Source organism: Polypterus senegalus, chromosome 1 (genome assembly GCF_016835505.1).
Source record: "Polypterus senegalus isolate Bchr_013 chromosome 1, ASM1683550v1, whole genome shotgun sequence".
Classification (NCBI taxonomy): domain Eukaryota; kingdom Metazoa; phylum Chordata; class Cladistia; order Polypteriformes; family Polypteridae; genus Polypterus; species Polypterus senegalus.
In genome coordinates this window covers 203,491,585-203,519,034 of record NC_053154.1, presented here as the reverse complement: position 1 = coordinate 203,519,034, position 27,450 = coordinate 203,491,585, and the positions used below count along the sequence as shown (strand labels likewise).

Here is a 27,450-nt window from a genome sequence, read left to right as displayed (position 1 = left end):
TGTGTGTATATGTATATACTGTGTGTATATAAAATACTATGTGTAATTATATTATAGAGTGAATATCGACAGCGAGGTTTTACTGAAGTTGTGACTCCAAACATCTATAGTACGAAGCTCTGGGAACGCTCTGGCCATTGGGAGCACTACAGCAGCAACATGTTTTCATTCCAAGTAGAGGAAGAGACCTATGCTCTAAAACCCATGAACTGTCCAGGGCATTGGTAAGTGTTTAAAGAAAATCCCACCCTTCAATACATTTTGTATATTACATCAACCTTTCTTCTGATACATTCTTTATTTAATTGACCATTTCAGTATTTTTCCTAAACCAATTCTTGTATTTCAGTGTACATTTTGTTGTTCACTTGACCTTTATCTGGTTTGAAATTTATTAACCCTTTGTTATTTCTTAACGATGAATGCTATGTTACCTTAAAATTATTCTTCCACAGAAGCTGATATTTTCTAACTAATATGTCACTGCTTATGTGACCTTTGACATACAGAATCAGCCATTTCAATGAGTCAGGAATACTGTGTTATTTTGTGGGGTGCTGCTTGAAACATGCTACGTGTAATGGTATCATTTCAGAAATTGTCGTTAATGTGCCTGCACTAGCTTTAAAAACCACCAGGTGGAGCATAAAGGTTGAAATGGCATGCTAGCAGTAAAGGGCTATGTTCAAATTCTGGTCAAGACTGGGATATTCTTTTCTTAAATCACAGAATTAAGTTGAACACTGTTTTGAATTTATTGTTTTAAAGTGATATTATGTAATAGCATATAAACATGTTTACATAAAGAGAAAATATGAAGTAACTTTCTTTTGTTGAAAATAACAGTAATATGTTTTGTTTTATTGTTGCTTTTTAAGCCATTCAAAGGCATATTACCAGATAAAAGTATAAAATGCATAAACTGTAAATTGTATCAATACTGTAGATTCTGTGAAAATGTACCCAGCTGAATTCCCTCCTCTTCATAAATTTTATGCACCAAAGTCTTTAACCCTGTGACTTTTTTAACATGTTTGATCTGATATAATGAAGTTTATAATTATTATGTGCTTTATAAAATGTTTCTGTGTAATTTTTTTTGTCCTTTTTCTAGTACGTATTATATGGTAGTAGTAAGAACACAGTTTGCTTTTGCTGGAGAAAAATGCACCGATTAGTTCTACTCAATAGTAATATTAACTAGGAGGATTTGCCCCCTGCTTGCTTCGCTTGCCAACCCCCATGTTTTGTTTTCCGGATACACACTTGTAAGATTTTTTTTTTCTTTGAATTGTTGCTATTTTATTAGTTTCACTTTTATTTCAGAACTTCTGTAAAAACAATATTTTTATTATATTTGAATCTTTCGTGTCCCAATATGCTGAATCTTTTACATTATTTCTGTGAGACTTGTGTTTAATGACTTTGTACCATAATTCAGGATAGGTGTCTCTGTTTGGAATTTCAGCACAAACAAAACAATCCACATCATCAGCAGTTAATAATTTTTTTTGCAAAGTAACCAATAAATTCATGTGAGTTAAACCCCGTTTTTGAAATTCTCTGACTTAAACTAATTTCCGTTTGTTTTGCGGTAATGCGATCTGTGCTATCTTTTTTTTGATACTGTATCGACTGGCGTAATAAAGTGTCACAAAAGTTTTACTTTAACAATCGCCAACTGCATAACCTCAAACACAACTTTCTAGCACCCTCTCCAACCCCTCCTCCCACAGGTCTCGCCTCCCCCATCCCGCATCAATCAGCACCCAGCTATCAGTCTTCCATGCTGTACTCTGCCCTCCCTCGATCGGACCTAACATCACTTAAAACAAAAAAGGCTTCAGCTTGGCTGGGACGCTACAGTACTTTCAACTGTTACTGCTTTTATATTCTGTATCTTTCTCTGTGTATGTATCGCGCTTTGGGTCTCTTTTCTCCGTGCTGCCCTTTCTTCTTTGCTGAGAGCACAGGGTCTGTGTGTGCCACGTGACTTTACATGACTGAATGTTTTGCTGGCTGTCCTTGCTCTTATTTGATAAGAAGGGTGTGTCTTGCAAGAATCTGATGTTTCACGTCCCCTCAAGACTGCCCTGGGAAAATCTCTTGGCACCAAGTCTCATATTTACTGTCCCCGCGAGACACTCCGTGGCCAGTCTTTTTTGTCTCACGGGTCTTTAAAATGTCTTTCGAGAACTTCCGAGAAGATCATGTATCGTTGCCTTGCTTTTCCATTCCAGGTTTTTTTTATATATATAAAGATGTTCATCTAAACAACTGAAAGATATTGCAGATGGTTGTTTTGAAAACCTTTTGAATTTTATTTTTTTCTGTTTTAGCAATTTTATTGTCTAGTCAAGCACAAGCATGCAATATTTGCTGTGGTTGTACAGTGTGTACTGACGCAGCTTGAAAGCAGCCTTAATAATGATTTTGAGCTACTGTCACCATCCAATACAGGACATTTGCTAGGTGCTTTCTGACAGAGTTAGTACACCTCAAACACATATTTTTGCAAATGAGTCTTGTGGACAGATGCTGAAATAAATAATCAAAATGTTGTCCTTGGCATTCTGTAATTTTTTAACCACTGTTTTGAATCGAACCCTTCACAACTGCTGCCTTATAACCAAAAGGTTTGAGTCTGGCTGTTCCTCATTTTGAGTAGTAAGCTGCTATTATTATTATAATAATATAATAAAAACATACATTTGATTTGAGTCTGTAACATCCAATGTAAATTTTGGCTACTTGTGAAAGTTAGAGCTTTTTTTATTATTTAGTTTTATTCTGTCAGCATCATTCATGTGGTACAAAGAATTTGCCTCTCCCTCTCTGAGTTGATGGCGTTTATCTCCATTCTTTTCAAGAGCAACGATGACCACAGTTGGTGCTGTTGTTAATGCCTGCTCAGAACTATTTGTTCTACCGGCAAAGATTTGATGCCCTGTAACCACTATCAGAGTGGACAAAGGCAGAACCATAACACACAGCTTCTTCACAGCACTTTTACTGGCTAATAGACTGTTGCATCGTAACACAACTCTGCTTGACACCATAAAGTAAAATGGGATTGGAGCTTCCACCTGCAATTCAAGTCTCTTCCATACATGTGCAATTCTCCACGCTGGTGTTTAGATCTGGCAGTGCCATGCTGATGGTGTATGTGCCTTTTTTCTTGTGCCAAGCCTTTATTATAGTGAATATTAAAATACTGTAACACTATCAGCCTAAGCTCAGAAGATGATGAGCCCCTGCATATGCTAGGTGTGGGGTTCAAATTCAACTCTTACACTCTTCATATAAAGTCATTCGATGGGTCGGGAGAACATGAGGGTTTATGAGTTCGCTGGAAAGGGTGTGAGGTGCCCCCGATATCTTTGCCAAAGGACGAAGGTCCAAGTCTTTAAAGTCCTGGGTCTTCCTGTTTTGACACATGGACGCTATCCAGTGACTTGAGATGAAGACCGGACTCCTTCGGTACTGTCTCTCTTTGGGTACCACTGGTTGATTTTATGTCGAATAACTGGTTGTCCATTGAGTCCCAAATGAGGCATATTACCTGTATTGTGAGAGAGCGTCAGATACGGCACTTCCCCAAGGGTGATCCAGCTCACAGGAACCTCATTGTTGAGGACCCAAGTGGCTGGACCGGGCCAAGGGGAGGCCCACGTAACATCTGTCTATGGCAAATAGATGTTCATTTCTGGAGTGTGGGACTAGACCACATGTCTGGCTGGGGGGTTGCAACCAGGATCCCAAGCTCTTTTCGTTGTGTGGTGGGTGCGGCAGTGTGCTGTACCAGTGCATACTCCCCAACCTGACCTGACCTTGCATTTTATGTGTTCTATCTTGTTAATTGTACCACGTCTTGCATTTTGAATGTACTTGCACCCTCTCTGTCCCACCAAGTCATTTTCACATTCCCTCTGTTAATGCTGTAGTCTTGTATTTCCACACTATGAATTTTGTGGCCAGATATATTCAAATTTTCTTTTCATGATTTGTCAGTAATGTCTTTTTTTTGCAGCCTGATGTATGAGCATAGACCTCGTTCTTGGCGTGAATTACCTTTGCGATTGGCAGATTTTGGTGTTCTCCATCGCAATGAACTTTCTGGCACTTTAACAGGTCTGACTCGAGTGCGTCGTTTTGCTCAGGATGATGCGCATATCTTTTGTACTATGGAGCAGGTAAAGAGTAGTTAATAGAGAATATACTGACTTGCTCTCTGGCAATTTTACATATGAAGCAGAACATAAAGGAATGTAAATAATAGGTGACAAAATTTTAAACAAGTTATGAAATTATCCTTTTGAAATTTGTGGCTGTAACTTTGAAAGACTGGTATCACATAATTTAGAATTTCTGTTCCCTGTATGTACAGGAAAGCAAATATACAAGTTTTTCTTCCTGTAAAACCCATAGTATTGGATAAATCCTTTGCAAATAGACTTACTTTTTCACCAGAAGAAAAGCAGAAGACTGCAGTGGTCATAATGTGATTTGTTACAGGGCAGAGGTTTTCAACCAGCATAAATATGTAGCCCAGACAAGAATGTTACTGACACATAATCACAAATCATTTATACTGGTCAATTCTCTGCATGTTTATATTTAGTGGATGTATAGCACCTCCTTAACCTAAATGTAAAGGCTCATAATCCACTTGCAATTTGCCTGCCTGACAAATCAGTCTATTAAAACATTTTATGATGCCTCAGGAGGGCTTCTAATTGTGTATTATATACACCAGGACCAGGAAATACAAATGGATGATAATGGGACCTGCCATCATTGTGAAAACTTGGAATTCAGCACTGTATCAAAATATTGTGAATTTTGTCTTTTAAAATGATATAATTCCAAAATTATTTTTCATTCACGAGAGTTATTACAAACATTACAACATATTTAACAAAGAGTGGATTAAGTGCATTAGTTTTTGTATTTTGGAATAATCAAGTCCAAGTCAAGATGTCAGACCCAATATTCTGGCAAGACCAGAAGCTGAGACACATTCTAGATCAGTTTATAAGGAGAGATAAGCAAAAATACCTTAACATAAATGTGAGAAACTGATCAGTAACTGTAAAAACACTTGTTTGGTGCATTACTTGCTAAAGAATACACACAGGCAATCTCTATTTTTTGTCAAAACATGTTTTATTTAATAGATAATGCATTTTTGTACAAGTGCTCATTATTCAGGTTGTTATTATTGGAGTTCAAATTAAAATAAGGCAAATGTACTGCACTTCTGATTGCTTTTAACCAAACAAAAGCTTTTTTGTCTTGTGTTTTGCATGAAAACTGTGCCTCATTCCAGTCCCTCATTGATCATTTCACTTTGTGCATGCAGAAAATGTTTTTTATGAGGTGTCTTTTTCAAGTGTCAGATTCATTTGATGGTGGCAGATTTCACCCGCTTATTTTATGTGTGCTTTGCTGGCACACTGAGCAAAAAAGTTTTCTAAAATAATAATACAACAAATATGCAACACCCAGAATAATATATGGTAAAATTCCGTTACAATGAACTGCCAGGGACCTAAAAAATATATTGTTGTAATGAAAATTTTGTAGTAATGAGATTCACTATTTTGCTTTCTTTATCTTGCCTACAGGCGTTTTGCAATCATTTCAATAGCTTCTTCCGCGTTAATTTTATTGCGATAATACACTTTCAGGGTATTCAGTGCGAACATTATCTAAATGCGGAAGCATGTTGTGGGCAGCACAGTTATTAATCAGAAGCTGAATCATCCTTTTCTTCTTCTTCATATTATGAGATTTCTGAACTCTTTTGGGATCCCCACACACCCAACAGGAACGTCACGCTGAAGTGCGTCCTGAAGCGTGATTGCCACATCTGTGTAAGATCGTTTGTCTGTTGCCGGGGCAGGGCAACAGCAGGCTCACAGCGGTGCAGTGAGGCACCACAGAAGTGAATCCTAAAAGATCAGGGTCACGCTTTAAGTCCCTGTCTTGCACCCCAAAACACGTGGCTTAGTCTCAGTAATTTAGCAAAACTGCCACTCTCCTATAAACAGATATCGCAGTCAGGCAGGGTCGTGGCCAAGTTATGCTGTGCCCTTCATTTACAATGTTCCTTGCATCACCATCGAGTTTGCTTTGGCAGAGAGACGCAGCAGAGCTGTGAGCCTGCTGTTGCCCCGGCAACAGATAAACAGTCTTCCACAGACGCGGTGATCGCACTTCAGGATGCACTTCGTCGTGTTGTGCAGTTGGGGGAGGTCCCAAGAGAGTTTAGAAACCTCACGTTTTCATGAATGAGTGCCTTATTAATGTGAATGTTTCTTGAACGAGCGTCTCTTAACCGCATACTTTTGCTACCAGAGATTTTCTTCTTTTTTTGCTCGGTCTTTCAAGAAAGTAGACAGTGTCTGGCGAAATTCCAAATTCACTGGTAATTTCTTTTTGCCATGATTGAGCTGCATAAATGTAAAGTTTTTTTTTTTCTTTTTTCTGGTATGAACTTTTATCATTTTTTCATGTCTGCCGTTTCTATAGGAGGGTGACAATGAGTTAAATTCCAATGGATGTTTTTCAAATGTTGACGAGCAATAAACAAAAGGTATCACTGGAAACCACCGAAAACAAAAATGTTTCTGTTTGGGGATCGTTGTGAACAACTGAGCTGCCACCTCAGAACTATCTGCTCTGTGGATGATTCATTCACGCATTTCAAGGTCACTTCGTTGTAATGAAAGTACAGTAATCCCTCGCTACATCGCGCTTCGACTTTTGCGGCTTCACTCCACCGCGGATTTTAAATGTAAGCATATCTAAATATGTATCACAGATTTTTCCCTGGTTCGTGGATTTCTGCGGACAATGGGTCTTTTAATTTATGGTACATGCTTCCTCAGTTTGTTTGCCCAGTTGATTTCATACAGGGGACGCTATTGGCGGATGGCTTAGAAGCTACCCAATGGAGCATGTATTACATATTAACTAAAACTCCTCAATGATATAAGATATGCTTCCCGCGCGGTGCTTGATTGTTTGCTTTTCTCACTCTCTCTGACATTCTCTGCCTGGCCGGAGGGTGTGAGCAGAGGGCTGTTTGCACAGAGGCTGTTTGCTTAGACGATACGGACACTCTTCTAAAAAATGGCGCCTTATCGTGGTGCTTCGGCATACTTAAAAGCCCAAAAGCTCTCTCTCTCTCTCTCTCTCTCTCTCTCTCTCTCTCTGACATTCTCTGCACCTGATGCGCATTCTTTGAAGAGGAAGATATGTTTGCGTTCTTTTAATTGTGAGAAAAAACTGTCATCTCTGTCTTGTTATGGAGCACAGTTTAAACTTTTGACTAAAGGGTGTTATTTCATGTCTAGAGGGCTCTAATAATGTTAACAGTGTGGGAGAGTTTATAAGGGCTTAAAATATATAAAAATAACCATACAAACATATGGTTTCTACTTCGCGGATTTTCATCTATCGCGGGGGTTTCTGGAACGCAACCCCTGTGATCGAGGAGGGATTACTGTATCTGCTGAATGTACTTCGTAGTAACAAGATTTCTATAGACTCGTGTCATATGGGGAAACTGTCAGCACCATAAAAATACTTTGTTTTAATGAAAATGTCGTTGTAACAGAATTTTACCTGTATTCAAATGTATACTTATTTTTAGATGAGTATTCAAATCTTAAATTTTAGCTAATGTGATATTGATAATCCAAATTGAGATTGAAAACATTTATAACACACTGGAGTTGTGTTCAGCCAGTTTGGAAGCATCTGGTCTAACATATTAAACATCTTATAGTCATCTTAGTAATCAGAAAATATTAGCAATGTTTTAAAATATTAGAGTTTGGTACGTATGTATCTGCCTTTGACAATACCTTCTTAAGAGTGTTGATTTATTTGGAAAAAATAATGTATTTTGTGTGCTTCATTTTTTGTATGACCACTTGTAAACATTTTTGTTTTTCCATAAATATCCATTTTAATTTGTATTGCTTGTCTACCCTTAGAAGCTTATGCTGATGCTATGTCTTTTCCTGACAGCTTGTAGGTATCATCTACAAGGTGTCCCTTAAGACCTTAGTGGTGAAGGCATTGTAAATTGGAGCAACACAAATGCTCCTTTTTTTAGAAATTGTGTCTTGGAATTAAAATTATGCTCTACTATATAGAATTACTGAATGTGCATCACCTGTAATTTAGAAAAGCTGCACAAATGAATTTATTTAATTACACTTTACATTTCATGTCTTTTTCCTGGTCAGCTAGAAAAGGAGATAAAAGATTGTTTGGACTTCCTTCAAGCTGTATACTCAGTTTTTGGATTCACTTTTCGGTTGTTCCTCTCCACAAGGCCAGATGAGTTTCTAGGGGATGTTAAGGTCTGGGAGGAAGCTGAAAAGGTAAGGATACCCGAGTTCTGTAGTTGTTATGTTAATGAACATTGCACATTTCCATGTGAATAAAATTGAATTGTTGAAGTGGGATATAATATTTGTAGCTTTATTATAATTTGTCATTTTGTAGGTTTATTATAAACTGCTCAAAAAAATTAAAGGAACACTTTGAAAACACATCAGATCTCAATGGGAAAAAGAAATCCTCCTGGATATCTATACTGTTATAGACTGGGTAATGTGTTAGTAACGAAAGGATGCCACATTGTTTGATGGAAATGAACATGATCAACCTACAGAGCCCTGAATTCAAAGACGCCCCAAAAATCAGAGTGAAAAAATTATGTGGCAGGCTAGTCCATTTTGCCAAAATTTAATTGCAGCAACTCAAAATTGTACGCAGCACTTTGTATGGCCCCTGTGTTCTTGTATACATGCCTGACAACATCGGTGCATGCTTCTAATGAGATGACAGATGGTGTTGTGGGGGATCTCCTCCCAGATCTGGACCAGGGCATCACTGAGCTCCTGGACAGTCTGAGGTGCAACCTGGTGGCATTGGATGGACCAAAACATAATGTCCCAGAGGTGTTCTATTGGATTTAGGTCAGGAAAGTGTGGTGGCCAGTCAATGGTATCAATTCCTTCATCCTCCAGGAACTGCCTGCATACTCTCACCACATGAGGCCAGGAATTATCGTGCACTTGGAGCCACTGTACCAGCATAGGGTCTGACAATGGGTCCAAGGATTTCATCCTGAATCCTAATGGCAGCCAAGGTGCCTTTGTCAAGCCTGTAGCGGTCTGTGTGACCCTCCATGGATATGCCTCCCCAGACAATCATTAGCCCACCACCAAACTGCTCATGCAGAATGATGTTACAGGTAGCATAATGTTCTCCATGGCTTCTCCAGACCCTTTCACTTCTGTCACGTGCTCAGGGTGAACCTGCTCTCATCTGTAAAAAGCACAGGGCGCCAGTGGTGCATCTGCCAATTCTGGTATTCTATGGCGAATGCCAATCGAGCTGCATGCTGCTGGGCAGTGAGCTCAGGGCCCATTAGAGGACATGGGGCCCTTGGGTCACCCTCATGAAGTCTTTCTGGTTGTTTGGTCAGAGACATTCACACCAGTGGCCTGCTGGAGGTCATTTTGTAGGGCTCTGGCAGTGCTCATCCTGTTCTTCCTTGCCCAAAGGAGCAGATACTGGTCCTGCTGATGTGTTATGGACCTTCTATGGCCCTCTCCAGCTCTCCTAGAGTAACTGCTTGTCTCCTAGAATCTCCTCCATGCCCTTGAGACTGTGCAGGGAGACAAAGCAAACCTTCTGGCAATGACACGTATTGATGTGCCATCCTGGAGAAGTTGGACTACCTGTGCAACCTCTGTAGGGTCCAGGTATCGCCTCATGCTACCAGTAGTGACACTGACTGTAGCCAAATGCAAAACTAGTGAAGAAACAGTCAGAAAAGATGAGGAGGGAAAAATGTCAGTGGCCTCCACCTGTTAAACCATTCCTGTTTTGGGGGTCATCTCATTGTTGCCCCTCTAGTGCATCTGTTGTTAATTTCATTAACACCACAGCAGCTGAAACTGATTAACAACCCCCTCTGCTACTTAACTGACCAGCTTAATATCCCATAAGTTTCATTGACTTTATGCTATACTCTGATTAAAAAGTGTTCCTTTAATTCTTTTGAGCAGTATATAATAGGAACACCTCTTTGTAATAAAGAAAGGTAAAAACCAGTACAGTAATTTACTTATTTTGTTATGCATATTTGTCTTAATTATCAACATTCATCATTTCCATAGCAATTAGAACAAAGCTTGCAAGAATTTGGAGAGCCCTGGGAGCTGAATCCTGGAGATGGAGCATTCTATGGACCTAAGGTATAATGAATTAGTCATTCAACGATATGAGGCCTGTTGAGCATTAATGGATAGAATGACAATACATTTCATTTACATAGTGTTAGCCAGAGAAGGGGTACGTCTTTTGGTGATGCAGTGATTAATACCACTTTCTTGCAGCTCAAGTTCAGGATTCATATTCCCACAAGATTTACACATTCTTAAATCGCGTATATGGGTTTTAATCCAGCCAACACATAGTGTTGCAGTGTACTGTGTTTTATTCCCATATATTAAAAATCTATGAATTAGATTAACTATTGTGTTTAAATTTGCCAAGTAAGATGCACCTTTGGATGAACCGGTGTCCCATAAAGAGATGGCTCCTGCCTTTTGTCAGACTTTGTTGGGACAGGTCCATGATTCTGCATCCCTTACACTTGCTTCATTTCATTCATTGTGATGTGGGGAAAAAAAAGCAAAATGCACTTTTTCCCTGCTGTCACTCTGTCTCATTCTCTATGTATATCTCATTTGTAGATTTTGTCAGACTGTGATTTTTGTGAAGTAGTGTTCTGTTTTCCCCTTTTGGTCTGCATGAGTCAGTTGCAAAAGGTCTATATGAATGAGTATAGGTAAAACAACATTGATTTTCTTTAGGGTAGGGTTGTCAAATGATTAAAATCTTTTATTGCAATTAATCACAAAATATCACTTTATTAATCATTTATTTAACCAAGGTAGTTTGGCAGTGTCCAATTGTCCCTTGTGAATGTTACTGCTGTATACCTTCTTATCTTATTGAAGTGGTGTGTCTTTTTGAATTGTCCCATGTTAAGGTAATGTGTAAGAATTGTCAGATCTTGGTAAATGATATCTATCAGCTCTGTGTCTTCAATTACTCTGTATTTAAAGGTCTGTAGTCTGGTGCAGTCCATTTTGCAATAAATAGTGGTGGCTAATGCTTTAGATTTAGTTTCTTTTATTGAAACAAGTCAAGTTGTGCATTCATGGACTGTAGTCTGCCACAGATTTTGCTACATAATGTTTGAGTTTTTAACAGCAGTGTCAGCGCTGTATTTCAAAGTTGTTTGTGTATTTTGCAGTAAACTCACGAGTCAACAGAAAGCGATGATATTTTTACATATCCAAGGATGCCTTATTTCAAATAAATCATAAGTTTCCATCTTGTGTGCTCTCTTTCGTTAGTAAATTACAATTTACTCAGATATATGTTGAGGCACGTAGCATCTTAGTGAATCTGCTTTTATCAAAGCTCCCACCTGAATTGAGCCATATCCAGTGAAAGGCTCATTACCTTTGGATAGTTGAGGCTCAGAGTATTCCAGTGATGTGTACTTTTCTGTGATTGGTCATTCATAATACATGTCACAGCTGTGGATAAAACCATTTAACTGCCCTTCTTTATGCACTATTTCATACAAGTTTCTTTGAGAGTGCGTGAGGATTGTTTGTACTGGGGAAATGTCTTCCTCAAAAATGAAAACATACAGTTGAGGAAGTCCTAGAAAAGTTATAGAATGCTAGTGATATGGAATATGAAGACATTGAGTCAGATTCTGATCATGATTTTGACTGGTTTTGTTAAAACATTTACATTTATTTGCTTAGCAGATGCTGTTATCCAAAGCAACTTACAAAGAAGTCAGTGTAATTAAGTAACATCAGTCTGGGGACTGTTAGGGAATAAGTGGTACAGGATAAGGGTACAAAATTGATCAGAACAAAATACAGTAATCCCTCCTCGATCACGGGGGTTGCGTTCCAGTACCCCCGCGATAGGTGAAAATCCGCGAAGTAGAAACCATATGTTTGTATGGTTATTTTTATATATTTTAAGCCCTTATAAACTCTCCAACATTGTTAACATTATTAGAGCCCTCTAGACATAAAATAACACCCTTTAGTCAAAAGTTTAAACTGTGCTCCATGACAATACAGAGATGACAGTTCTTTCTCACAATTGAAAGAATGCAAACACATCTTCTCTTCAAACGAGTGCCGTCAGGAGCAGAGAATGTCAGAGAGATAGAGCGTGACAGAAAAACAAACAATCAAAAAATCAATACGTGCTTTTGGGCTTTTAAGTATGAGCACCGCGATAAAGCAGCCGCAAATAAGGGAGCAATGTGAAGGTAGTCTTTCAGCATTTTTTAGAGTAGCCTCCATATCTTCTAAACAAACAGCCTCTGTGCAAACAGCCCCTCTGCTCACACCCCCTCCGTCAGGAGCAGAGAATGTCAGAGAGAGCCTGCGAGATTAAAGCAAACAATCAAAAAATCAATACGTGCTTTTGGGCCACCACGATAAAGCGGCATTTCTTAAAGGAGCGTCCATATCCTCCAGGCAAACAGCCCCTCTGCTCACACCCCCTCCGTCAGGCGCAGAGAATGTCAGAGAAAGACCGAGAAAAGCAAACAATCCGCGCGGGAAGCGTATCTTATATCATTGAGGAGTAATATATGCTCTGATTGGGTAGCTTCTAAACCATCCGCCAATAGCGTCCCTTGTATGAAATCAACTGGGTAAACAAACCGAGGAAGCATGTACTTTAAATTAAAAGACCCATTGTCCGCAGAAATCTGCGAACCAGCGAAAAATCCGTGATATTTATTTAGATATGCTTACATTTAAAATCCGCGATGGAGTGAAGCCGCGAAAGTCGAAGCGCGATATAGCGAGGGATCACTGTACAAACTAGTTACAGTTTTAAGGTTTACAAAACTTAAGTTAGCACTTAAGACACAAATTCACAAAACAAGAGAGTCTTCAAACAATTCTAGAAGACATTGAGGAGTCAATGTTTCAAATGGATGTGGGAAGCTTGTTGCATCAGCCAGGAGCTACACACAAGTCGGGATTGAGATTTGATATAACACGGAGGTGTTATCAACTTATGTCATTCATTAGCATGTCTGAGTAGTCGAGAAGGAGCATTGGACCTCACGGGTGTCTCCATCTGTACATAGGCAAGCATCAAAGATTTTAACTTAATTTATGCCACTATAGGTAACCAGTATAGCGGTCTGAAGATGAATGACATGTGCCCACCTCGATTGAATGAACACCAGATATGCCACTGTGTTTTAAATCCTCTCTTTATAATGCAAGGAATTGGACATGGCAAATAAAGTGAATTATCATTATCTGCAGTGGCTTGGTTGCAGTAGTCCAGGCAAGATCAGATATGGTCTGATCTACTGGATATTGTATAGAGTGAATCTGCAAGACAAAGAGACTGTTGCAAATTTGTCCTTGAAGGACGGCTCATCATCAGTCACCACTCCAATATTACATACCGACTTGGCAGGTGTGAGTGATTTGGAACCAAGCTGGGTGCTGAATGGAAAAATAAGCATGGTAACCAAAAGAGCCACATATGCCAAGTTGTGCTGGAGAAGGTTTTCCTCTATCCAGGTTACAATATTAGCGAGACATGCAGAGATTCTAACTTGATACTGTGTGGTCCTCTGGAGAAAATGACAGGTATAGGCATGTGTCATCAGCATAGCACTGATAAGATAAACCATGGGACTGGATGATAGGGCCTAGTGAAGAGGAAAGGGCTCAGCACCGATTCTTGAAGCACTTGTGTGCCTTGACAGCTTTCCATGCCAGGACACACAGCAAGATCTGCCCAGGAGGTAGAACCCCAAAGGCAGTCCTGGTGATGGCAAGGAAGATCTGGTGATTGACCGTGTCAGAGGCAGAGGAGACATCTAGTAGGATGAGCACAGATGACATATTGGTAGCTCTGCCATGCTGTAAATATATTGACAACAGAGAATAGAGCTGCCTTTGTGGAGGGGCCCTTCTTGAATCCTGACTTGATTAGGATTGAGTCCTCTGGCCTGTAGAAGAAAGGAAGAGACTTGGTTAGAAATTGCTTGTTCCAGAGTTTTGGATAGAAAGGAAAGGAAAGACAAGACCCTGTTCTGTAATTCAGTTTTTCCCAACCATTTTTGAGCCACGGCATGTAATGTTTTACATTAGAAAAATCCCACGGCACACCACCAAACAAAAATGTCACAAAAAGTATATATAATTAAATATAATGATCTTCTAGTTTCAATTTTCTCACAATTTACTGTTTAGTTGAACACAACGCTGATATACACACATGAATGAAGAAAGACAGACATGAAGATCTTCAACAGCTCTGAGTCTCTATCTTTTTTTTCTAGTTTTTATAGCAGTCATGCTTGAAAAGCCAAGCTCGCATAGGTAGGTTGTGGAAAATGGGAGCAGGGCTGAAATAGCTTTGCTTGCCAGAATAGGGAACTCCCTGGCAGCAGTCAGCCAAAAACTGTCCAAAGGTAGATCAGCAAAGGTCAGCTTTAAACCACGATTTTCTGTCAGTACAGTTTTTTTCCTCCAGTTCTTGCAAAGTCATGTCCTTTCCTACTGCGGTTGAGCTATATGGGTTCCTAACCCAGTCAAGACAATCAGTGGAAACTGTTTTTTTTATTGTTTTCAGAGGATCAGGTAAGACAAGTTGAACCTTTTTTGGTTTTCCTGATCATCTGTTTAAATTAGTTGATCTTAATTAATGTCACCGTATTTGAACTGTACAGCTGAGTGAGAGTGAATGTTTCCAAAGAAATTCTCTTCTTGGTAGCATGGAGATAACTTTGGTGATCTCAGTAGTGAAATCTGAGAAATACTCGGAACTTTGCACTTGCTAGAAATGATTTGATAAGTAAGCAAACTAAAAAGAATTAAAATTTGTGAACAGCCATACAATTTTTAATTTTCACATTGCTGCCTCAGACCCAGTCTTATCACTATCAATGAATTACAGTAATCCCTCCTTGATCGCGGGGGTTGCGTTCCAGACCCCCCCGCGATAGGTGAAAATCCGCGAAGTAGAAATCATATGTTTGTATGGTTATTTTTATATATTTTAAGCCCTTATAAACTCTCCCATGCTGTTTATAAATATTCCCCGCAGTGTTATACAGCATAATCCCTTTGTATTCTCTTAGATATTAGGTAAGATTCATTGAAAGTATGTATATAAACACACTGTTTATATAGAGTAAAACCTAAATATTATTTTAAAGATATTGAGTGTCTCCGATATCACATATGTTACAGCCATTACGATAGACAGGCCACCAGCAATAAATACGTACAACGCAAGAAAAATAGTATACAGTAAATGTGTGTACAGTGACACTAAGCGTCGCGTACATGTACTAAGTACTGTAAGTAGAAAATTAATTATAGTTACTCACCAACAATGACACGATGACTTGTCCAATAACAATGAGTTTAATTTTACTGCACAACAAAGGAGAGCATTACAGTTCTTCCAAAGTAGCCACTTCAGGCGATTGTGTAGCACTGCCGTTGTTCTTCTTCTGGCAGTCTTCAATCCAAATCCCTAAAGCAGATTCCATCCAGACTTATTACATTATTACCTTATTACATCCACTTACAACTCGTTTTGCACCCTGGTTAAAAGGACACTGCGGCCGTAGATCTTATATTCCTTTCCTACTTTTTAAAAAGAATCGTAGCCTTCAACAAATCCAAAACATTTACCTTTTCGGCAATCGTTAACATCTTCCGTTTGCGCTTGGGCACGACCCCTGAAGCAGTAACAGATCGTTTTGGAGCCATAATGAAGGGCTTGACTATGCACAAAGATAAACACAAAAGAGCACAAAAGTTAACTCTTTATACAGCGAAACACGTTGATGCTGAATGAGCGAGACGAGACTTCCTGGTTAACACTGCATTCAGCAGGCAGGAACTTAACTGCGTGCTCTGATTGGTTAGCTTCTCCGTCATCTGCCAATAACGTCCCTTGTATGAAATCAACTGGGCAAACCAACTGAGGAAGCATGTACAGGAAGTAAAAGACACATTGTCCGAGAACCCGAAAGCAGCGAAAAATCCGCGTTATATATTTAGTTATGCTTTCATATAAAATCCGCGAAAGTCGAAGCGCGATATAGCGAGGGATTACTGTAATATCATAAGATAGATTGCCAGATCTTTGCTGCTGCTTTAATTTATGTGAGCAATTACAATAGGCCTTTATTGCCGTATACCTGTCTGATTTGAGTAGATGTAGACATGTTCATTTTGCTGGATTTGTTCTTCTGGATTTTGTTTTTTTTGGTATTACTGCATTTATCTTTTTTATATTGACTGTACTGTGTATTACTATATGTATTTTGTTCTTGTAAATAAAAAAAAAACTTTAAACCACAGTAAATATTAAAAAAGATACCTGCTATGCACCCATTGTTTCTTTAAATCCCTTCTGCTGACCTTTTTGTCAATGTATCATTCTGATGTAGTCAAACTAGTGTGCATGGCAAGAACAAATAATGAACCCCTGCTTCCCTCGATTCAGTACATCATTTCTGCAAGAGTCTTCATTCATTCCTCTACCTGTATTAATCATGCTGCAAATAAAATTTTATAAACACTTCTACTTTTAAGAACATTTTTGCCTGTACAATACTAATTTTACGTGTTATGAGTTTATTTAATGTACAGAGGTAATCGTTTCTTTGATGAATTAATTACTGTTATCTGTTTAATGCTTTGTTTAAAACGTTTACGCTGAAACTTTGGGTAAAAATTAAAATTTAGGCTTTTCTGATTTTTTTCTAGATTGACATTCAGATTAAAGATGCGATTGGCCGCTACCATCAGTGTGCAACAATTCAACTGGACTTTCAGCTTCCTATACGATTTGACTTGAATTATGTGAGGTAAAAACGCAGAAAATGTTATGTGACAATGTATATTTAAGAGAGTATTACAAAAAAATAATGTTCAAGTGGTAACAGCACATTTTGTTATTTTAAAAACATATTTTCGTATTCTACATGGGAAGTGTTTGACAAGTGTTTTTTATATATATGTTCAGCTTTAACTCATTACTGTTATGTTTCTACAGTAAGGAGATGTTAAGACTTAACACTAGAATTACCAGAGCCTACGAAAAAACTCATAATTCCGTCCCACCTTAAACTGCTTCTTAAATCCCTTCACACCTCTCCGCCAGCGCCCTTTGTCTTCTAAATGTGCTGATAAAGAGAAGCTTGGAGCAGCCGGCTATTCCATCCCCCCACCAATTTAGAACGTGCACGAACTCTCAGCTTGCCTTGATTGAGTATCTGGGAGTGAAGTGGAGTTTTAGAGTGGAAATAATAGATCGTTGTTTGGAACACACGCATTTCATGTCTGTTCAGTTTCTACATTAATCTGTGTCAACACATTGTTAAAACAGAAACGTTTTTTATATTCTAGTAGTAGATGACAAAATGTAGGCATAAACTATATAATGTATGAAGCCTGAAGTCCAAATAGCAAAGAAACATTTTCACAAGAATAACACAATTGCGCTTTTATTCAAAATATAACTGCAGAAACAAAAAGCGCCTTAACATGCACATTGACACCAGTTTACTGTAACTGCCTCCGTGGTTCAATAGACTCAGCCCCGCTTGGGAATCAAGGGTCACGAGTTCGATCCTGCCCCTCCGTTTTGAGAAGTAAACTGCTCTTAGTCTTACTGTTTTAGAATAAAAGCATACATTTGATTTCAGTCTGTAACAGCCGGTGCAATTTATGATCCTTGTAAAGGTTAGCTTTTTTTTTTATTCACTTTTCATTCTCTCAGTCGCGCTCAGAATCAATCCATACAACCCCATCTGACACGGCTGTTTTCACTAAAGACGCTATAGCTCTGCAGTGTACCACGATGCATACTAACGCCAAACACCCACCCCCGGGTTCTGACACACAAACGCTGGCGAAGCTGCCTTCTTCGTATCTCACCGTCACTTGCTTTTCTTTTTTTCAGTTTTATTGAGTGTTCCTGCCAGTCCCCGCATGTTGCTGTATGCTGTTTCTTTTGTACTCCAGGACATGCAGAGGAAAGAATGGTAAAGACCAGTAACTTCGGCGCTATATGCAATCATCAGACACTCCCCATCTGCCCGTGTCGCTCAAACACAGGAACATATATTGGTGTAAAAGTATAACAAAAGTGCACTTTTATTCAAGTGCACTTTTTCCATCCCTTTTCCTGTAAGAAGCAATGTACACACTTCTCTCTATGCTGTGGTTTCTATTACACACCTGAAAGAAAGAGACAATATATGTGAAAATATAATCGCACTAATGCAATATTATTTGAAAACGAACAGCGCCAGATCGGGTGTGAATTTATGCAGGAACTGGAAATTCTCTGATGCGGACCTTCCCCAGGGAAGAAAGTACAGTGTCAGGTGCTCATTCAGTGTAATAGAAACCATAGCACAGAGAGGTGTGTACACGGCAACAAGTACACGGTCGTAAATGTAGGAAGGACGGTCCTTGGGTGTGTGGGAACTGTTAATATTTGAATGTGATGATTTTATATAGCACGGAATGAAAATCAGCACTTCTTAGCATTGCACCATGCAAGCTGTCATATCAATCGCCTACTGTAACTTGCTTTCTTTTTTCTTCGGTTATACAGGTAGTTTTGAATAAAAGTGCACTTGTTTTGTTTGCGAAATGAAGTGTCTGCGTGCACTTTTCGTGGCATTACACGTATTTTTGAGCATGCCCGCTTGAGCAGTATAAAAGTATTGAAAAGTATAACAAAACAACGGGCAGATGGGGAGTGTCTGATGATTGCATATAGTGCCGAAGTTACTGCTCTTTACTATTCTCTCCTCTGCGTGCCCTGGAGTACAAAAGAAACAGAATACAGACGCTTATAGCTCTGCGTTGTACCACGATGCATACTAACGCCAACGGGTTCTGACACACAAACGCTGGCGAAGCTGCCTTCTTCGTATCTCACCGTCACTTGATTTTCTTTTTATTCAGTTTTATTGAGCGTTCCTGCCAGTCCCTGCATGTTGCTGTATGCTGGATATTTTCACATGTATTGTCTCTTTCTTTCAGGTGTGTAATAGAAACCACAGCATAGAGAGACATTGCTTCTTACAGGAAAAGGCGATGGAAAAAGTGCACTTGAATAAAAGTGCACTTTTGTTATACTTTTACACCAATATATGTTCCTGTGTTTGAACGACACGGGCAGATGGGGAGTGTCTGATGATTGCATATAGCCGGTTACTGGTCTTTACCATTCTTTCCTCTGCATGTCCTGGAGTACAAAAGAAAAAGCATACAGCAACATGCGGGGACTGGCAGGAACACTCAATAAAACCGAATAAATAGAAAAAAAGTCTGCCCGTTGTTTTGTTATACTTTTCAATACTTTTTATACTGCTCAAATGGGCATGCTCAAAAAATACACGTGATGCCACTGCAGAGCTATAGCGCCTTTAGTGAAAACAGCCGTGTCAGATAGGGTTGTATGGATTGATTCTGAACGCGACTGAGAGAATGAAAAGTGAATTAAAAAAAAAGCTAACCTTTACAAGGATCATAAATTGCACCGGCTGTTACAGACTGAAATCAAATGTATGCTTTTATTCTAAAACAGTAAGAATAAGAGCAGTTTACTTCTCAAAACGGAGGGACGCAGGATCGAACTCGTAACCCATTGATTCCCAAGTGGGGTCTGAGTCTATTGAACCACGGAGGCAGTTACAGTAAACTGGTGTCAATGTCGCATGTTAAGGCGGCTTTTTGTTTCTGCAGTTATATTTTTGAATAAAAGTGCAATTGTGTTATTCTTGTGAAAATGTTTCTTTGCTATTTGGACTTCAGGCTTCATACATTGTATAGTTTATGCCTACATTCTGTCATCTACTACTAGAATATAAAAAAACGTTTCTGTTTTAACAATGTGTTGACACAGATTACTGTAGAAATGGAACACACATGAAATGCGTGTGTTTCAAATAACGATCTATTATTTCCACTCTAAAACTCCACTTCACTCCCAGATACTCAATCAAGGCATGAGCTGAGAGAAGTTCGTGCACGTTCTAAATTGGTGGGGGGATGGAATAGCCGGCTGCTCCAAGCTTCTCTTTATCAGCACATTTAGAAGACAAAGGGCGCTGGCGGAGAGGTGTGAAGGGATTTAAGAAGCAGTTTAAGGTGGAACGGAATTACGAGTTTTATCGTAGGCTCTGGTAATTCTAGTGTTAAGAAAATGTTTTTCCAGTGAATAGGAATGCTTGCCTAATTGTACATTGCATGCCCACTTGAATCAGTACTAAAAGTAAAAACATTTTGAATATGATCCCATGGGTGGTAAAGGCCAAGTAGGGGGAATGTCTCCTTTTTGCATAATTGTGTTGTTCCTGGAATTAAATTTGAAAGTAAGTGGCAGCATAGATAACCAAAGATGTATTTGGAGTTCTTATCTCTAAGTTGTCACAACTGCTCCTACCAGACACATAGAAACTGGTCATATACTGTATAATATAATTTAACACGATTATATAAATAATGCTGATAATAATAGAGATGGCAAAATTTTTAAGCTGGTTATAAGGACCTACCAAATAAATATTACTTTGTAACGATCAGGCTCATTAAGATAATTCATTTTGTTGCTCCAGGGTTTATGCTTATTTTTTATTCATTCATTACAAAAAGAAACTTTTGAAATACAAGGTGTGTGCAAAAAGAAAAAAGCCTAACTTCTTAAGTAGTGAACCAACTCTTTAAAATGCCTACTTGGTCAATCTCACCAGTTATTCATTAAATACAAGCAGTAGAGTAAACTAGTCTCTACTTTTATTTATTCATTTATTTATTTTAGGCAAGTTGAAATATTAAGAATCTTGAAGGGCAATGTATTTCCTTGAAGTTCTGTGTGAAATTGTCAAAAACTGTTACTAAGACTTTTCAGATGTTGCAGGAAGTTTATGAAGAGGATAGTTTAAACCACACATAATGTTATGAATGGTACAGATGTTTCAAATCGGGCATCCAAAACTGGATGGTGATCACATTGAGAGACTGCATGCTTTGATTTGCGATTTCTGATTTGCCTTACTGCACATGAAGTTGCTGAAGAAGTAGACATCAGTAAAAGTTCATGTCACAAAATGTTGACTTAAAAACTGCAAATGCAAAGTTTTGCAGCAAAATCTCCACTGTGTCTCATGACAAATGAGAAGAAAACGAACCATGTCACAGTCAGTCGTGAGTTGTTAGATCATTCAAAAGCTGATCATAACTTTCTGAAACATGTCATGGTAGGTGATGAACGTTGGCTTTACCGCCCCTGCAGATTTTTTTTTAATTCACTGTGAAAGATTGCCACTTTCAAACAACTGAAAATTTGCCACAGGACCTGCACAACATTCCACAAAACGAGTTCTAGGATGCTTTCCAGAAATGTAGAAACTTTTGGGAGTGGTGTATAAATAGAGGAGGGGAGTAATTTGAAGGAGACAATTCTGATAATGTTGTAAGCATATTAAGACGTTATTTTTGTATATATACAAAAAAAAAGGTTTCTTTTTGGACAGACCTCATATGTACTGTGCGCATGTGTGTATGTATGTATGTATGTACTACATATAGTCATTATTCTCGTATTTGCAGTGTACAATGCAATTTGAATGTTCTAATCAACTTGCAACATGTCACAGATACATCTGTATAAACTGTGTGTGTATGTAGCTGTCATAAAATATAAGCTGATTTCTGCCTCTGACTGCCACAATTAAACCAAGCTTACTTATATGTCAAGGTAGTTTTGTTGAAATTAAAGGAAAATAGTACTTTTAAATTGGCACTCAAATTTTTGAATATTTAAGCAGTCATTAATGTAAATGAGTAAAGGTACTTGAAAAATCACTACAGAGAGTGTGTGTGAAGCTCAAGAAAAGTAATTGCCTGAGCAGTGAAAAGCAAGGTTATAAAGTACAAGGAGAACAAATGAAACCAATGTAGAAGCTTGCAGTAGATGTGAATGTGAAACAGCAACATGTAAATTCAAATGAGTCTAAAGAAAATTAGTAAACATGACACAGATGCCCCCAGAAATTAATTAAACAAAAGAGACAGCAAAAATTAACCAGCTTCTGCATTTGGACATGTGCAACTATATGTAGCCTTCTCAAAAGTCAGAATGGCTTCTGACTTGAAAATTAAGATTATTAATACACTCTGCAAGGCAGATTAGCGGCAAACTGTGAGAAGCCGTTTACTCAAAATGCGCATCATCAGGTATTCAAAATTAGGGCTGCAACAATTAGTCGACGCGTCATGAACAGAACCTTCAATAGAGGCTCCAGTCACAAAGAACCACATTGGTTTTTGTAACTGCAATGCACTACATGAATGTCTGGGGGCAGTATCATTTGTTATTGTTTGTAAAGGAAAATAACCATGGTTGCAATTGCGTGTCGGATAGGGGAGGGGGAAGGAGATGGAAAAAAAATTAAGACAGAAACTTTCTAAAGTGAGGGAGAACTTCACCGAAAAAGAATAAAAAGTTGAATGCAGATTATGTAAAGCGTAGCTTTCTTTTCACGGCAGCACCATCATGATGCATGAGCATCTGAAACGAAAGCATGCTGGAGATGTGATGCCGCTGTATCTTGAGAATGTATGCTGGCGCCGTTATAGTTAGTTAGTTAGGGTCCGATCAGGATGGGAGGGAGAGCGTGAACGAGACTGAGAAAATAAAAGTAAAAGCTAACTTTTACAAGTTACAAATTTACACCCGATCTGTTCGTTTTCAAATAATATTGTGTTAGTGCGATGATGTTTTCTGATTGGTACTATTCAGGTCATACAATGATTTCTTTAAAATGTCACATTTGTCTCTTTCTTTTTTTTTTTTTGCTAGTGCTGCGTGCCGACACCAGAAGGCGTGAGCTTATTCAGTCCTAGCAGCAGCACACAGGTGGCCGGTTGCTCGTGCTATAACAAGTTGACCTGGCGGAGATTAAAGCACATATACTGTGCAAGGCATGCACGCTGTCCACTGAGAAAAGAAGAGCCTTCATGGCACACTTTGCAGAGGAACATTCTTTCCTCTTTGACATCACGGGCCTTAAGGCACATACTAATTCAGCGTAAGCAGGAATACTTAATAAAATTGAATAAAACAAAATCAAGTGACAGTGAGATAGATACGAATAAGGCCAGCTGGCCAGATTTGCCAGCGTTTGTATGTCAGCTTTTATCCATCCAGATCAGAGAATTTCCAGTTCGATTGTCACCACTCACATCTACAGTTATTACCAGTTGCAGATAAAAAGTAACAGCGTCAGATCCCTGGCGGGACGGTAGTGTGTTTTGTGATCGTGACTGAGAGAATAAAAGAGAAAAAAAAACGGTAAATTTTACAAGTACTATACATTTAATATAGTGGCTGTTACAGACAAAAATCAAATGTATGTGTTTATTGTATAATATTAACAATAAGAGCAACTACTCAAAACGGTAAATGTATAAGGCAGTCAGGATCAAACCGGGGGACTCTTGATTATAAGTCAGCAATTCCTACCGCTGCACCATGGAAGCTATTGTATCACCCTTGAACCTTTTGTGAAAGTGTTTATTTGATTTTTGTACTTCAGGCTTTACACATTATATTGTTTATGTCTACATTTTGTCATTTATTACTAAAATATGAAAACGTTTCAGTTTTAATGATGTATTTTTTGGTTAAGTTAAATGCACTTTTTTTGTTTAAATACTACGTGCACTTTAGTTTGTATTGTTTAATGTATTTCTTTTTTATTGTGATGGTCTCACTAATATAAAAACATCTGATTATTTTCATATGTTTCATTGGTTGCTATTTTAATTTGATTATGATTAATTTTAATCGTGTTAATGCAGAGGCATCAGGGTGACATTCACAGGTTGACAGACGTGAGCAGATGAGTTAAAGACATGCACTGGAGCCAAGAACAGGATGTGCAACCACAGGTCGCAGGCATCAAAATAGTCAAGCATGAAATAAAGTAACTAATCAAAAAATAAATTGAACGATTAGTCGACTACCAAAATAATCATTAGTTGCAGCCCTAGTCAAAATAAGACAGAAACAAATTTTAAATATTTGACACTGGTGCTTAAATTAAAAAAAAATAAAAATAAAAAAAAGGTGGATTTCACCAATGTACTAACAGTGCCTTCCAGAGAGAACTATGAGCAACATGCAAAAGTATGCCCACTCTCTCCTTCCTCCATTTAAATTAGCTGGCACTAATATTTTTATTTTTTTTTTTGAGAGGACCATGTAGGAAAAGTGTTGTCATTTCTATATGGTGTGATAAAAATGTAGGCAAATACCCTTAAATTAAAATCAACAATGTTGCTCTTTAATCACGTCTGAATTGTACGATGTGTAATTTTAAACTATGGAGCAGAGGGGTAAATCAAAGTAAAATGTCTTTGTCCTATACATCATGAAGGGTACTATATGTGTATATGTATATGCACACTGTTTTAAACCAGAGGAAAAATAAAGAATTCATGGTTGTATATAATGTCATTGTAATCCACAAAGGATGTTAAGGGATCCTGTAGTGGGGAGTAGCAGTGGCGGCATTAATGTTCATCAGCACTGATCAGCGTTATGGACATGATTATCTACACCACTAGTATATTTAAAGTTAACAATAGAGTAAATTATTTTAAATATTAATGTGTATTTTTTTTTGTTTCAAAGCAAAGGTGGTGAATTGCAGAGACCAGTGATGATTCATCGTGCGATCTTGGGCTCCGTAGAAAGGATGATTGCTGTCTTAGCTGAGAACTATGCTGGAAAATGGTAATCAGATTGTTTTACTTTCAATTAAATTAATGGAAAATGTATGTATCAGTGTAAATAGGGCAGAATTGCACAATAGTACAGTAGATAGATGTTGTTTAGATGAAATTAACTAAACAGGGTTTTAAGGAATCCGCAGAAAGATTCTGGTGACTTTATTGAGAGAACAGAGGCAGAAAACTAAAGAGCAACCATGGTTGCATTTGCATCTATTCTGTATTTGAAAATGGGGCTATCTGACTTTAATACAACACTGTATTAATGTTTTTAGGCTGAATTCTACTTTTACTGAGCCATAGTTGTGTCCTGTCATTTCCTAATGTTCAGAGAAACTTTGCAAAGTTTCAGAATGCATACAATCTCTACAAGAGAAGTAAGTTGGCAGTAGTTTGTATGTATATATGGGTAGCATCCTGCAAAAACGACTATGAAAAACTTTGAATAATGAAAGTATGAACTATGATGACTGTAAACCGAACCTGGTTCATCTACTTAAAAAGAAATTATACTCAACATTAATCTACCATTTTAATCTGCACAGTGCTGTTTTTCATCCTATAGACTCTGATAAATAATTAAATTATCCATAAATAAAGTGCAGAGCTAGACCCTGTTAATAACATACATAAGTCTCCAGTGAAAAGAGCAGGAGTCTGTGTGTCTCTTACAAAATAAAAACAGTGCAAAGTATTCAAGTGACTGCTTGTTTGCAAATTGGTAGGTGGTATGAATCAAATTAAATTTAATCAACAGTTTCTACTTAATTTATCAGCAGTTTATATGCAAGTATTTCTTTATGTTCAGCACCTTGGTCCTAAACAATTGTTTAATACATTTCTTCACAACTTTTCTAAGTTTATGCGTAGGATGGTTGAACTGCAATTAGAAGCTGTCACAGTATAACATTATTTTTTACTTTTTCATCTGCTTATTTTTTTTTTATTTTTTTACTTTTGTAGTGTAATATATACGTGCAGAGTTGTCTTTTCCGTGCATGTGCTACATTTTAAGGATACTGTATACTTTAAAGTGAAAAAAAACTAGTGATTAAAATAAAAATTGGAGTTGGCAGTAGTATTGATTTCTAAATTCCAAGTATTGAAAAATTTGTATGCATAAAAAGTTTACTTTTCTTAACGGTTATACGACAGTAATTGGTTAACCGAAATATTAAATTCCCTATTCTGTCCTTGCTATGCTCAAAGGACAGTTAAATAGGTGACAAATTAAGAGTCAAGTGCTGAAGCACTGAAGCAAAATGAACACATTATTACTTTAATATCTTGCTCTGTATTGATTTGTCTGTACTTTGAAACTGTAAAAATATACGTAATATAAAATGAGCTTGAAGTAATATTACAAGAAAAGCTTAAGCACTACAGCTAAATATGTAAATCAAAAGAAATAATCCCATATCTGCTTCTTTAATCAGTTGTATCTTTTAGAGACATCTGAGAAAAGTCACATGTATCTTTGCTAATTTATCACAGAAAACATGTGAAAAGACACATTTATATACAGTATAACAGTTTTCAAATATTAGTAATACATACATATGAAAAAGTTTGGGAACCCCTCTCAGCCTGCATAATAATTTACTCTACTTTCAACAAAAAAGATAACAGTGGTATGTCTCATTTCCTAGGAACATCTGAATACTGGGGTGTTTTCCGAACAAAGATTTTTAGTGAAGCAGTATTTAGTTGTATAAAAATTAAATCAAATGTGAAAATCTGGCTGTGCAAAAATGTGGGTACCCTTGTAATTTGTATGATTTGAATGCATGTAACTGCTCAATACTGATTACTTGTAACACCAAATTGGTTGAATTAGCTCGTTAAGCCTTGAACATCATAGACAGGTGTGTCCAATCATGAGAAAAGGTATTTAAGGTGGTCAATTGCAAGTTGTGCTTCCCTTTGACTCTCCTCTGAAGAGTGACAGCATGGGATCCTCAAAGCAACTCTCAAAAGATCTGAAAACAAAGATTGTTCAGTATCATGGTTTAGGGGATGGCTACAAAAAGCTATCTCAGAGGTTCAAACTGTCAATTTCAACTGAAAGGAATGTAATCAGGAAATGGAAGGCCACAGGCACAGTTGCTGTTAAACCTAGGTCTGGCAGGCCAAGAAAAATACAGGAGCAGCATTTGCGCAGGATTGTGAGAATGGTTACAGACAACCCACAGATCACCTCCAAAGACCTGCAAGAACATCTTGCTGCAGATGGTGTATCTGTACATCGTTCTACAATTTAGCGCAATTTGCACAAAGAACATCTGTATGGCAGGGTGATGAGAAAGAAGCCCTTTCTGAACTCATGCCACAAACAGAGTCGTCTGTTGTATACAAGTGCTCATTTAGACAAGCCAGATTAATTTTGGAACAAAGTGCTTTGGACTGATGAGACAAAAATTGAGTTATTTGGTCATAATAAAAAGTGCTTTGCACTGAACAACACCGCATTCCAAGAAAATCATCTGCTACCTACTGTCAAATT

At 37.9% G+C, this 27,450-nt stretch overlaps 1 protein-coding gene across 2 annotated transcripts in view; it reads left to right on the top strand.

Annotated features, from left to right (window-relative positions):
• LOC120538107 (threonine--tRNA ligase 1, cytoplasmic-like) overlaps positions 1-27,450 on the top strand; it is an 86,947-nt gene that overhangs the window by 39,165 nt on the left and 20,332 nt on the right. For both annotated transcript variants that reach the window (XM_039767547.1, XM_039767540.1), the window contains 6 exons: positions 58-224; positions 4,031-4,193; positions 8,262-8,399; positions 10,209-10,286; positions 16,899-16,999; positions 24,850-24,951. In XM_039767547.1, coding sequence (XP_039623481.1) covers positions 58-224; positions 4,031-4,193; positions 8,262-8,399; positions 10,209-10,286; positions 16,899-16,999; positions 24,850-24,951 — 749 coding nt within the window. The remainder of the gene's footprint in view (positions 1-57; positions 225-4,030; positions 4,194-8,261; positions 8,400-10,208; positions 10,287-16,898; positions 17,000-24,849; positions 24,952-27,450) is intronic.